Below are 15,320 nucleotides of genomic sequence, written 5' to 3'. Positions count from 1 at the left end.
TTTTTTCTGGTCTGTTAGCTGGTTCTATTCTTGATTTGGTTCCTGGTTCCAAAATGCTAACAAATCCCTTGTTGAACATTTTATCTCCTTTTCCTTTTTTATCAGCAGAGATTAGCTGTCTCATTTTCAGGTTGATGCACTCGATGACCCTAATTAAGGGATTCAAAACTCTTTCTCTTCTTCAAATTTGATAGGTGGATTTGATTCTGTTTGCTGTGTTTACTACAATCAGACTTCATCACTGACTACTAAATAATAAAAAGGAAAACAATACCTCCTTTTGTTGATTCAGTTGAGTTTTTATGTCCATTTCTATCAGTCTTTGTATCATATCCTACAGTCTTTGTATACTAGAGTCAGTCAGTCAGTCAGTCAGTCAGTCAGTCAGTGGGTTGTTTCAGAGTCATCAGGTTCTGTAAATGTGGAACAATACAACAATGTATTCACATAAAATGTACTTTTGAGTACTTCAGTGTTTTTAAAATCAAGTACTCCAGTACTCTGGAGTAATCTGACTGAACAACTTTCACGTGTAATGGAGTCATATTTGACCAGGAGGATCTACACTCTTACTCCAGTAATAGAGCTGTGGACTCTGTCTACCTCTGTTTGTCTGGTACAGCCCAGAATCACACATTGTACACCCACCTTGAAACTGATGTCAAGCAGACCCACACCCACCTGAGCCTTAAGGCCAAACCTGAAACCCAAATAGGTTATATTTTCTTATTCCGTCTTCAGTGAGAGATAAAGGCTTCCTCACAAATGAATGTATTGGGCCTCTGCAGTGAAGAAGGAACAGAAAAACACAAGTGTCCTCTGAGAGCTAAAACCATTTCTCTGACGTTACATGTTTACACTCATCAAACTTCCTGTTGATTGTTCAGATTTGATAAAGTTTGATAGGTTGAATGTTTTGAAAACTGCCAGTATGAAAACAGGAAGTTGATCCAACAGACTTTTCACTGAGTGTCACCTACACAGACTCTTGATCAGCAGATGTTAGACCTGTTCTCCCCCTCTTCCTCCTCCACTTCCTCTCTGGTAGATCATTGTGACCTTTGCCATAGTCTTTGGGGTCATCCTGTACCGGATCAGCATTAAGGCAGCCCTGCACATTAGCACCTACCCTGCAGCACGATCCAACATCAGAGCCACAGTGAAGACCACCGCCGCCATCATCAACCTTATCATCATCATCATCTTAGATGAAATCTATGGTGCCATTGCCCGCTGGCTGACAACACTGGGTGAGGAACATTTCACTGAAGATACTCAGACTCTAGTTTCTACAGAGCCACCTGATCAGAGGGGTTTTCATACAAACAAAAGTGAAAATGTTCAAATGTAAATGTTTAAGTCTCTGTCTGCTCAAGTGTGTTTGTGTGTGTTCTTCCTTCACTCTGATGCTTGAGTGTGTGCAGAGTCTCTCTGAGCTCACCTTAAATCTAATTTAGCAAACAAACACCTCAGCAGGAGACATGTTGGTTGTTGTTATTGACTCTTGAATTTACCATCCATCCATTATCTAATGTACCGGCCTAGCCTTAACAGGGGTTTGGCACGGGTGCTGGAGCTGATCCACAGCTGACATTGGGCGAGGGTGGGTTACACCTGGATTCAGGTCAACCAATCTAATCACAGGGCTGACATAATAGAGAAAAACACAACTTGTCACACACATTCAACACCCTATGGGCATTTAGAGTCACCAATCACCTAAACCTACATGGCTTTGTAACGTGGGAGGAAGCTGGAAGAACCCCGCGCAGACCAGGGGAGAACATGCAAACTCCACACAGACAAACCCAGAACCTTAATCGTTGTGAGCAACAGGCGCCGACCACTGTTTACTACTGTGTCACCCCTGAATTTACCATACACTGCATTTTTTTTTTAACATTCACACTATTATAAACTCAGTGGGAAATAGTGGAAATGGCTGTTGATTTTTCATTTCATTTCAAAGAATATTGGGATCTTATGAGAATCCATTACGAAGTATTCATTTCTAATGGTGTGACCTTAGAATTATTTCATTTTATTATTATAGGTCAGGTTGCAATTTATGAGTTTGAGAAATATTCGCACGTTCTTGTTTTGATTTATATAGATTTACACTGATTGTTTTTCAGATTCGTCATCAAGTATATGTTACACGATTGACTGATTCATTGTTCGACATGCTGTGATACAGTGACCATTGTAACATCGGTTAAGATGATAGTTGTGTCAAATCTTAGCCACTAATTTTCAGACACACACTGCGCCATAATCGTAGAGATGATTAGGGCTTTAGTAGTCATTAAAGGAAACAGTACAGGTTCTTGGAACCATAATCTAATGTTATCTCTCATACCGGTCTTTCATTACATTTTGAAAATGTAACAACAACACAAGCTACTGCAAGGACCGAGAGGCACATATGAAGATGATGACAGAAGAATGCCGTTATTGAATTTATAAATGAGGTCTCTCACTAATGATTTATGTTAACATTTTTATCCTAAGTTCGGATTGTGGCCAGAACTGCTGGTCTGTTATCTAAGCCTAGAATCTCTATACGGCACAGATAGAACGAAGCACGAGTTAATTCATGGGTCTAAGCAAAAGGGAAGTAGCGTTCACTAGACGGATCGTATTTAAAAACGAAGGCGAAAAGCATCTGAGCTAATAGCAATACAGACTTATGCAGAACAGGTGATTGCATCCGACAAGTGTGAGCAAAATTGACTACATTAGTCCTTGTGGCAAAACCAACTTTGACTATACAATTCCAGGAAATGTCCTGAAACGCTGCTCCTCTTGCCGCATTCTCTGAATTCTCTCCAATAGTGCGTCATTGTATGGTTTATTTGGAGAGATAGAACAATTGAGTCACAGCTAGATATTCCCAACTATATTAGATCCACACTAGTCATTATATTAGATAGATTGATTGTGAATTAATATATTAAAGAAGTAGACTCACAGTGTCAGTTGGAGTAAATGGTTACAGGGTGTATCTACTCATGTTATGATAGAGCGCTTGATGAGTCTTGGTGTCGACTAGGTATGTCAGACCTGCTACTAGTATTGTAGACCGTTCAGGGGTGTCACTTGTTCATAGTGTAGGGAGGAATTGCATGTGTAATTCTCTCAGGTTCAGGCCGGCTCGGTCCGGACGCGTTATCGAGTGTGTTACTTGCCAGCGTGGTAGTCGCGCACCGAGTACACCGCTGAAGAACGATCATGGGCCGGCGTGAGAGGGACCGTACACTAGGTGATGGGTTGGCTGGTCGGGTGGAGGTAGCACAGGGAATAGTTGTTGCCCTCCTCAGCCTTGGGTCACGGGAGTATGTGGGTGATGGGAGATGTGTGCTTGGCCTGCCGAAGCCTTCGATAATAGTTGGTCTACATTGGCAATATAATTGTATATCAGGCCAACTGTGTTATATTAGATTCACTTCGAGTGACCTCGGTGGCCAAGTAAAGTGTAATCACAACCACCCTCCGCTCCAATGTTCAAAACCTTCCACTCAACACACACACTTAAGCCCAATTTGGAACAGTGTTGGTGTGTCCAAGCCTGAGAGATCCAGCTCGAGTCCATCACCGCGTGCTAACCTGGGTGGTAGGACTCAGACGGTACTAGCGTTAGATAACTTAGTAGATAGCCGACACAGTTTAACATATACCACAGAGTTCAATAACGGAATTCAGCATCACTCTCTACGGTAACACTAAGGCATGGATGGTAGATATATTGTATTAGACTCGCGATTTATCTCACATGCATCCTTATTATTTTGAAAGAGAGGTTTTGATTGCATAGCGAGTGACACGACAAAGATCTTAACTGTAGACACACCATACTAAGCTATTCTGAGATGTTATATTTGGTTTATTTATTGTATAACACACACAGACCACACGTATGCAGGACTTAGCTACTGACCTACAATTATTACAATAACCTAATTTATAGACAACAGCAATCTTTTCATCTTCCATATAAATGTTTGAATGGAGACATTAGAATTCTCTCCTTTCTGATCATGTGGTGAGATCTCTGTTTATACGTGGAAGAGCTCTATTTCTTAGAGTTAGTCCGGTTCATGCAATTGTGAATCTGTCACTTCACGCTTACTTTCGTGTCAGCCTAGCACGCGCGAATATGGCACACTGATCAAGATGGTGTGCATTACTAAGTATTCGACGTATAGATAGACATTGATCCAAGGAATGTCAGTGAGGCCGATTTCGCGTTGATTCGTCGTTGGGTGTGTTTCTTCACTGTGGCTCTGTACATGTTGGATAACGATCTAGCTTTGCAAGAGGCTAAGGTTATGCTTATGATATGCAGATTGCAGCTGACTTTCATTAAATGCTTGCTTCTAGGAACTAGATTTTAGAATCCAAATTATGAATATACTCGAATTTGATACTAAGAGTTATCGATTTATAGTGATTTCTTCTCTTCTAAATGATCTTTTTGGCATAGGTTCTATTAGGGCATTCTCAAAGTAGAGAGAGTAGGAAGACTGAGAGAAGGCAGGAATGAACATGCCTCTCATCTTACATGTTGGACATCGATACTCACCAGGCAACCTTGGTAATGACCAGGACAAATAACCAAACCCCAGTTTGAGGCCTATAATGGCAGCTCTAACACTCTTAGGTAGTGGAGTGCAGCACTTTCAAGCGGATGCTCAAGGAGCTATTTCGGTGTTGTGGTAATGGCACTCTCAACCTCATGCTCTGAGGTTTTCATACTGGGAATTTGTAAGAATTCAGGGATACAACTACGTACAGTCAAGCTCTGAGTATAGAAGATGCTCACTCTTTATACAGATGTGGCGAATCAATCAACAAGGCAGCTCTTCGACTAGCGACGCATCGTCACCAGCAATTGTAGAGCACAGAGGATGTTGGAGAGAAATGGAAATCTTTAGCACTCCTCAGAGCCGCCACTATTCTGTGTATGGTGGTGGTCTTTCTCTGTGATTACTTCCATCTCTCTCTTCATGCTGGACAGAGGCCGACATTACATTATTTGACTGACGGAAGCCTTTATCTCATCACTCAGAAGACGGAAATTACACTGATAAAGTGAAGGGTACAGGTAGCTCTTAATTATCGAAGAACGCTAGGCAACATATTCATCATTCTATTACATGCATTCATTATCTCTCACTACCCAAGCATGCATTCATATGTTTAATTTATATTAATCTTTTTATGCTCTTCATTTTAATTTCAATCCACATAATTATGATGTATCATGATGGGAATAAAGATCTCACAGATCAGATGAAAAATATTTGTTCACAATCAGTATATCATGTGATTGCTCATGGCCTTAAGGCTCAGGTGGGTGCTCAGGTTTGCCTGACTTGACATCAGATATTCACTGCGTGAGAGTGTCACTTTCCAATCATGTGTTTTGATTTCTCAGTTTGAGTTGCCCACTTTGATCTGCAGCAACCACACAAGCACGTGTCACGAATTGACATGGACCGAATGTCTACATTACTTAAATAGTTCATGGTTTGACTGGATTATTTAGATGTGGAGGATTTGTAAGAATAGAAGTGTCAGTAATGTATCACGCACTCTAGTCACATTTAATTAATAAATTATAGTTGAAACCTCTCAGATTCACACACACGAGTAATGTGTTGATTCTACCTAACAGCTCACATTAGAACCACAGGATCATGCTCAGGAGTATATCTACGCCTATAAGAGATGAGCTTGAGTATAAATTCTTAATTGAACTCTTCTTATTCTACAAAGCACTAGCTAACTGTAATATGTCACTTGCGAAAAGTAATTTTCCTGATTCTGATCATATTAGAGAGATTTGACTTTGATATCAGTAGCGTCATGCTGGGAATTTAGCATTCCCCATTGGTTGGGGACACCAACCCCATCAGATTGCTCCCTACTGGTATCTCTGCTCTCAACATGGGGATCTTTCTTGGATGTAGGGCTCACAGGTCACACCGCACTTGAACTTTGCTAGGCTCTCTGACAGGCAACACACACTTTACGACCGCCCTCGGCTGTGCAACAACACAATAAAGACAAATACTGTAGATCTCTTAGTTTGAGCTCTATTGACTGATAAAAACCTACCGAGATTACTCTGACATATAGAAATCATGGAGAGCTCTTTGTTCTATGAAATTGGAATATACTAAAGTTTTCCTCCCACTTCATATCCTGCCTTCCTGGGGAACTCTCCAAGATTTCCTCCACTCTGTTCCAACGAGGGAACGGCGATCAATGCCGAGAGATGAGCGCGGAGAAGAGTTACCTGGGTGGAGGGTACAAGATTCTGAGTAGTAGGACACCTCTTGCAGACTCGAGAGCTGAGAACCCAGGATCGTAGAGCCATCTGATAATCAACAAAAGGAGGTTTGAATTCTTTTCCGCCTTGGAGCCTTCCTTCTTTGACAAGAACTTTAAAAATAAGATTTGGGTGTGGACTGGCAAACAAAACAGGAGTTCTATTTTCGTAAGCATATTAATTGTATTTTTCTCATAATTTACATTCCACTGACTTGAGTTCAGTGATGATATAAAAGTCGATAGTATTGTATAGTCATAATGGGACTACAATGACAAGACAGACTTATCCACATCTGCAACCCTATGTGAGAGAGTATGTGTATAGAGGAGAAGAGGACAATAGAGATTATTCATTGAGGTCAGGTCCCTCTATTCAATTAGAGGAGTCATTTGATCATGTGCAATCCAGCTCGCAAAGAGATCCAGCCTTAATCTCATGCCTGATCCAAAAAAGGAATAACCGGAGATTAATACTGTTCCCACACACGAAGATATATTGTTTAGTTCTATTGTCTTGCATGCAACTCCGAGGATACGACTAATCACATTGACACTCATGACACCAGTTTCCATAAACCCTCACGACTCATTGCCATATACAACACATACTGAAGAGAGTATGAATGGGCTACCTTGCTGTAGATGCGTCTATTCGAGCACTTACCCACGCTTGGAGTTGATGTATAGTTACTATACATTCGAACAATTATTTACTGTAGCAGTGCAGTATCAGGTTGATCCTCATTGATTACTATTTGAATCTATACGAAATAATATCTAAACTGCTCAGGAATGAGAGACGTAGGGCCACGGCTTTCATCTAGCTTTTCTGTACGCTTGACGCAAGGATATAGAGAGTGAAAACTCCACCAGACAGTAACTGGAGTACGAATTCATCAAGCTCGATCAGTTGGTATACTCGCGAATGAGCACCGCTAGACATAGGGTCTGATACACCGGTCCCCACCCACGATATCATACCTCTCAACCCTACCCACCTTACATGTTATTGCAGGCTACACTGTATGTCGAGCACGCAACAGCTGTACCCGCACACAACACACACAACACGCATTCCTTCAAGTGGCTTCGACTGCATCACCCATATTCCACACTAGCAACACATTCCACCAAGCACATTACTACATTTAGCTACACTATACCGTCACAGCGTACTATCCACCACACACAACACGGCACACCTAACAACACTAGCACACACACACACCCACACACGCATCTCACGCACCATCCCACGCACCACCCATTCACACAGCAAACTGACAGGCGCCTTAGCACATGCTCTCCACCTTCTAACATTCATGCGCTTCCTCATACTCACAAACGACGGAGATGTTGCGGGTAAGAGCCTCAACGCAGGCAAACCATTCCTACTCAGGTACCTACATATTCAAAGTTTGCGGCCCAAACCGGACATGACAGGTAGTCTTAATGAAGGAGATAGACCTACACACCTTTCACTTGTGAAATATAAAAAAACTGATCAGTTAATGCGGAACACACATACACAACTACAACTCAGATAGAAGTACACACAATAACACCATACACAACTACAACACGTAACACATGGATATCTTTTCTATCTATTCAACATATATCACAGCACACAGACAGAGCGAGCATACACACCACACACTAATGAACACACTAAGAATGAATTACACAGTGGACTAGTGACTCTCACATGGCATGTGTTAAACATGGAATCAAACCTTAACTTCTCTTCGTCAAAGACCAATTCTGAGTTGAGGTGGTGTTAATCGTATGTTGGTGTTCTGTCTGTTGCTCTGCTCTATCGAGAGCTCGTCATAACACTCTCATTGCTGGACGTCCATCAGCAGATCAGGTATATAGTTGCCCTGGGTTACCACAGATCGCAATCAAGCCAACAACACATTCTCAATACAATCAATCACCTATCACACATTAACATTTATCTTAATAAATAGCATTAACACTGAAATTTGGGATCACACAGCCTCAATTCACGCGCCACATAGATACTTGTGTCACGATTCAGCCAACTGACGTTATACTGTGAGGTACAGAGAGCCAAAGTCTGTTACTCAGCACTATTTCAGGTTGTGTTGTGTCGATTGTCGCTGTCAGGTTCTGCATTTGCCTTAGTATCTTGTTATCGAAAGGACAGCATGCGACACACACATGAGATATTTCCATGTCATTGATATCTATAAGAGTACTCTAGGAGCGCGTGAATGAGTCTGTCTGATTGGATCGTCATTTTACTAGGACACGTCATTTTCAAATAGTGATCGATGATTTATCACACACAAACATTATCTTCTCGATCACTATCAACACACTACCATTCATCTTATCAACACCACAACACACACAACCTACAGGGCATACCTACAACGGCACCACATCCTAATCAACCCACAACACACTGCTATTTAGGTACTCACACACGGGGCACCACACAGAGTTTATCTGTAGTATGGCACTCTTCACACTGGTCAGAGCGAGTGCGTGATCGTTCTCTGCCTGTGTGTCAAGCGCGTGAGTGGGCAGAAGTGGTAAGAGGACTCAGTGTAATTTCAACACCTGCTGTAATAAGTTTTGACTCACTAGGTGAAACAACGCAAGGTTTTTATTAAGTTAAACATAACATACATCATTATCGTTTCTCTCCATGATCAAATGAAATAATGTAGATCACATGATGTCTCTTCCTTTATGTCCCGCTATTCAAGACTTGCGTGACGCTATCTACGCTCGTAGTCTCGTCGCTACCGTGCAGCAGGATCAGCACGCAGATTGGCCCTGGATTTTCAGTTACAGTAGGTAGCCCTGCTCTGTTACATTTTAAATATATATGGAATGTTGGTCTATTTTCATTTTTCAAATATTATATAGCGAGTAAATATTTCAGTTAGCTGTCCATACTGGTTCTCTACTTCAGATCGTTTTACGCCTCATAAGCATCGTAATACTGTGTCATTTTTTACATCAGTTCACATACCCTCTGTCGTTTGGTCATTCTTTGCAGCTTCGTACGTATGATGCAACGAAATTGTATGCTAGCATCCGTCGACAAGTATGTGGTTGACCGAATTGAGTGTGATAATTAATTTATCGTTCTGGAGAGCCTGACCCGGTACTTCTCAGCACTGTCGCTAACACTTGGATTCATATATTTGTATGTATATATAGTAATGATATATTATAAAAGGATAATGATAATCAGGTTATATATTATACTACAATAAGTAATCAAATTACAATAAATCACCTATCAGCGTCTGGAAAATAGGTACCTCCTTGGTTTATGGCATGTTGTGAAGTTTAACTGGTTTCTACTAGAGAGTGTCTCTCCACCTCTCACATTCATCACATTCTTGGTTAAGTAACATCAGATCAAAGACTCCAAGACTGCTCGGAACATCCTACATCTTCACATAACATCGCATGAGGAGTCACTTCCAGGTCCACTCTACTTTATCGCTTTGACGGACGATTGACGGACCAATAGTCATGCGATTAGTGCAGGAAGTCACATTTGTTTTGAGTCGTAGTTAGGACTATATCGTTCTCGAACATTTATTGAGATGTCTGTGGTTAACAGAGTCCAGACTTCTCTTCCACCTTCTTCTGTTGTGGATTACGCGGTGTAGATTTGACACCTATACACATCTCACACCACACAGCACCAAGAGCAGCACCACACGAGACCCTACGTTTCGACGCTCACCTTGACAACTTGTTATACACGTCTGATAAAAGGATGAAACAAGGCTTACTATAAGAATCACGATCTCATAGACCACCAACTATTATGTGAATTCCATAAAATTTGTCTGTACAAGTAGAAATTAGAACATCTGGTAAGACCACTACAATAATAAATTCACATTGACATTAACAATTGGCTTGCATCTTATTAATTTTGCGTCTATCAGTTAACACAACAATGGAATTTATTGTTTTTGGTGAGGACTAAAGTGTTATATTGCCCATCGTTGGATGCCGACGGGTTCGTGACAACTCTGCAGGCTATGATCGATACTAATTAACTTAATGGCTAAGATTTAAGCCAAGAGATGGATTGCAGGCCATGCTTCAAGGCACATGTACAGATCTACTAATACCAGACAACTAAACATCCTTACCACACATGTAGTTGACCACCAAAATGAACACTTTAAAAGGTGTTATCTTGTTGGTGATAGTGTTGCCATACACCGTGTCAGGAGAGAAACGGTATCATCTCATCAGATAGACCCTCAGTGTTTTCTCATGACTATGGAGTTTGTATCTGTGCCAAGTGATACACAGTGATTATATATATATATACAAACAGAAACAAAACCCCTGCTTGCACGCGATTGGTGAGAATTAAATTGAGACGAGATCAGATACTACTGTCTGACACAGATTGTACACACAAAGGTGCTAACAAATACATACTGAGTGGTCTAGTATGAGAGATTGATCATGTTGGGTTATATGGTCGCATATGCTAGGTTCAAATATGATTTGGACTTTAAAGGTTAAATATTTTAACAATCCAGTAAATCACCAGCGTTCACTCTCTTGTGCTCGTCTACGATCTATTGTAATTCCTCCTTATCTCTCTCACAATCGTATCTGATACGGCAGATATAGTAGCAGTGGTAAGACGGTATAGTGATCGTGACAAAATGCGCGTGGGCAAAAGAGAGGAAAAGGGTAATGCACTGTTTAATTCATTTTATTTCTTAATAGTTCGCACATATTATAAGAGTTCGTTATCATCATTATATAGGCCCTGCAGAGCTAGTTCTCACGACCCCTCCCATCTGTGAGAAAATCTGCTTCATAGGACAAATCATATTTAGTTGGGGACTTTAGCTGTTCAATAAGTACTCTGGTACTTGAGTGATCTCGATTCTCTCAGATAGGATAAGAGGTTAGGAGTAATGTGTATGAGGGAAGCACTGATTGATCAGTCCTTATAACCTGCTAGCGATAACGCATAACAAGTCACGGTAGTGGGTCACTAATACGAATGCGTACTAGTATGTATGCGCTACTGGAGGACAACTATGTGCATGATGGAGTCCACGCTGGCTCGCAAGAGCCACGTACAACGTCCATGCTGTGATTATGCATATTGTCTGATGCTATGTTGTGGAAAACGCTTGTCCAACTAGTAAGCCAGGATTATTAGAACCACCAGAAGCACTCAGAGTATCTCGTTTAGAGTTCACTTCCGAAACGAGCATCCAACAAAATTAACTACTAATTGTTGACTATACCTAATACAATCCAACGGCAGAACTGCCTGTTTTTCATGATGCCTTTCAATCTTAATTTAATGGTTACCTGAGGGTACACTTTTCGATTGTGTAGGCTTTATTCTATGTACTAGTAGACAAGGACATACTTCGAAAGCTTTGTTTGATTTTTTTCTTATTAGGTATATTACTGTAATGAAATTAGAAATTTAAGATGGAACCTATGTGGTATTAATCCACTGCTTACTTCTGTATATCAGGCAATATGGAAAAGGTATGACTAGAGTAAATTAGCTATTTCATGGTTTACCAGGCCAAATAGGAATCATTTCAACTCTGGATGATTACAATTATAGGATATTGTATTTTATTATAGGGAGATAAGTGGTAAGTCTTTATTAAAGTATAGCGAATTACTACAAATCATAAGTATTTACCTCTTGTTCTGCCAGTAATATCTTTGCGGACTCAATTATGTGGTACGATTACTGTTTTTACTCGTTATGGATGAGTGATATAGACAGCTTGGACTTTTCTCACACAATTTCGTATATGAGTTCTATCGATGCACTCTGCAGACTAGCCACTCGCGAGATAGGTTGGTTGTTTGTGCTCACGAGTTCTAGTGCAACACATCATCGTCTTGCACTGCATAATGTTGGCCAGTTCTAGCTCTTAGACGAGAGGTGCGATCACTCAAGGTTCATATACCTGTACCACTTCAGTATAAGTTTCAAGTAGGTTGGAAGAGCACTGTGCATATTTCTTTGTGGTAGTAGCGCTAACTACTTCGATCAACATGACCATTACCTCGAGATAATAATTCGAAGAAGATTATCGACCATTATAGGGCTCTCTCATAGGACAGCGGCTTCCCTTCTTTCGATTCTCACGCCGACTACGAGCGTTACTGCTGATTCTCCACTACCTGTGGTCCGTATGATCCATGGGAACACCATAGAGCGAGCAAATCCGGTTCGGATTAGGATCCGAACTGAACAAAGTAAATATGAGAATTAGTATGATATCATTGGTGAATGCAAGGTAATTATCATTCGAGATTATGATCATGCTATGAAGAAACAGAGTATATATTGTATTGATATTACAATTATAATAATCTTAATTCATCAGGAATTAAATGTGATGATATAGAACCAAAGCAATGGTTGAGTAGTACCTGCGCAGAGGATGCAGCGGTATGTTCTCACATTCACTGCTATTGAAGCACTACCTTTAACAGGAAACACACCACTCAGCTCTGACCAGTGGAGCAATACAAATCTGTGGCGTGGTGTGTGTGTGTGTGTGTGTGTGTGTGTGTGTGTGTGTGTGTGTGTGTGTGTGTGTGTGTGTGTGTGTGTGTGTGGTGAAAATCACCGACATATTAAACATGACGTGTCCTGGAGGACATTCAAGCGACTATCAGCCTTTAGACTTTTATTTTGTACCAAGGTCGCATCTTCCTTTTTCATCAGATACACAAGCGGATACACACACACAAACACACACACAGTCACTTTGGCTCTCTGACCCAGTTCTCAGTTGGCTTGAATGTGACACGATGGCTTGGGGCGTGATTAGCTTTGCTCCATTGGAGCCACATAGTATATGTGTGTGTGTATTTATGGTGTGTGGTGCTGTGTACATCTGTGTACCAGGGCATAAAGAGCTGCTGCTGACAGGAGAGTGTCATGAGGCTGTGGCAGCAGAAACACACACATTAACACACTCACAAGCTGGAGATTATATTCATGTTACAGATACATACTGTGTACTTTATGTGTGTGTGTGTGTGTGTGTGTGTGTGTGTGTGTGTGTGTGTGGTGTGTGTGTGTGTGTGTGCGTGTGTGTGTGCGTGTGTGCGTTGTTGTGTGTGATGTGTGTGTGTGATGTGTGTGTGCTGTGTGTGTGTGTGTGTGTGTGTGTGTGTGTGCGTGTGTGCGTGTGGTGTCGTGTGTGTGTGTGTGTGTGTGTGTGTGTGCGTGTGTGTGTGTGTGTGTGTGCGTGTGTGTGTGCGTGTGTGCGTGTGTGTGTGTGGTGTAGGGTGAGAAGGTGAAGCTGACGTGTACAGACAGACTGCCAGCTTACCTGACGACTGTGATGATGATGTTCTTCCTGGTGAGTTTCACTCTCTCCATCCTCACTGTGTTTCCTCTGAAGCAGTGATGTAATGCTTCTTGTTCATGTGATCAAACACCTGTCTGACTCAATATCAATGAAAACACATTAACGTTTAGCGAACCATTAGCCATTTATTTCATATGTTTTTTTCTGGTCTGTTAGCTGGTTCTATTCTTGATTTGGTTCCTGGTTCCAAAATGCTAACAAATCCCTTGTTGAACATTTTATCTCCTTTTCCTTTTTTATCAGCAGAGATTAGCTGTCTCATTTTCAGGTTGATGCACTCGATGACCCTAATTAAGGGATTCAAAACTCTTTCTCTTCTTCAAATTTGATAGGTGGATTTGATTCTGTTTGCTGTGTTTACTACAATCAGACTTCATCACTGACTACTAAATAATAAAAAGGAAAACAATACCTCCTTTTGTTGATTCAGTTGAGTTTTTATGTCCATTTCTATCAGTCTTTGTATCATATCCTACAGTCTTTGTATACTAGAGTCAGTCAGTCAGTCAGTCAGTCAGTCAGTGGGTTGTTTCAGAGTCATCAGGTTCTGTAAATGTGGAACAATACAACAATGTATTCACATAAAATGTACTTTTGAATACTTCAGTGTTTTTAAAATCAAGTACTCCAGTACTCTGGAGTAATCTGACTGAACAACTTTCACGTGTAATGGAGTCATATTTGACCAGGAGGATCTACACTCTTACTCCAGTAATAGAGCTGTGGACTCTGTCTACCTCTGTTTGTCTGGTACAGCCCAGAATCACACATTGTACACCCACCTTGAAACTGATGTCAAGCAGACCCACACCCACCTGAGCCTTAAGGCCAAACCTGAAACCCAAATAGGTTATATTTTCTTATTCCGTCTTCAGTGAGAGATAAAGGCTTCCTCACAAATGAATGTATTGGGCCTCTGCAGTGAAGAAGGAACAGAAAAACACAAGTGTCCTCTGAGAGCTAAAACCATTTCTCTGACGTTACATGTTTACACTCATCAAACTTCCTGTTGATTGTTCAGATTTGATAAAGTTTGATAGGTTGAATGTTTTGAAAACTGCCAGTATGAAAACAGGAAGTTGATCCAACAGACTTTTCACTGAGTGTCACCTACACAGACTCTTGATCAGCAGATGTTAGACCTGTTCTCCCCCTCTTCCTCCTCCACTTCCTCTCTGGTAGATCATTGTGACCTTTGCCATAGTCTTTGGGGTCATCCTGTACCGGATCAGCATTAAGGCAGCCCTGCACATTAGCACCTACCCTGCAGCACGATCCAACATCAGAGCCACAGTGAAGACCACCGCCGCCATCATCAACCTTATCATCATCATCATCTTAGATGAAATCTATGGTGCCATTGCCCGCTGGCTGACAACACTGGGTGAGGAACATTTCACTGAAGATACTCAGACTCTAGTTTCTACAGAGCCACCTGATCAGAGGGGTTTTCATACAAACAAAAGTGAAAATGTTCAAATGTAAATGTTTAAGTCTCTGTCTGCTCAAGTGTGTTTGTGTGTGTTCTTCCTTCACTCTGATGCTTGAGTGTGTGCAGAGTCTCTCTGAGCTCACCTTAAATCTAATTTA

The 15,320-nt window shown here is 41.2% G+C and overlaps 1 protein-coding gene across 1 annotated transcript in view; it reads left to right on the top strand.

Moving 5' to 3' along the window:
- Positions 1 to 15,320, top strand: part of LOC111218803 (anoctamin-1-like) — an 85,630-nt gene that overhangs the window by 54,251 nt on the left and 16,059 nt on the right. Inside the window, exon 17 of the mRNA XM_022741282.1 lies at positions 1,049 to 1,250. Coding sequence (XP_022597003.1) covers positions 1,049 to 1,250 — 202 coding nt within the window. The remainder of the gene's footprint in view (positions 1 to 1,048; positions 1,251 to 15,320) is intronic.

The sequence above is a fragment of the Seriola dumerili genome, unplaced genomic scaffold, assembly GCF_002260705.1.
Source record: "Seriola dumerili isolate Sdu_G_001 unplaced genomic scaffold, Sdu_1.0 BDQW01000003.1, whole genome shotgun sequence".
Taxonomy (NCBI): domain Eukaryota; kingdom Metazoa; phylum Chordata; class Actinopteri; order Carangiformes; family Carangidae; genus Seriola; species Seriola dumerili.
This window is presented reverse-complemented; position numbering and strand designations above follow the sequence as displayed.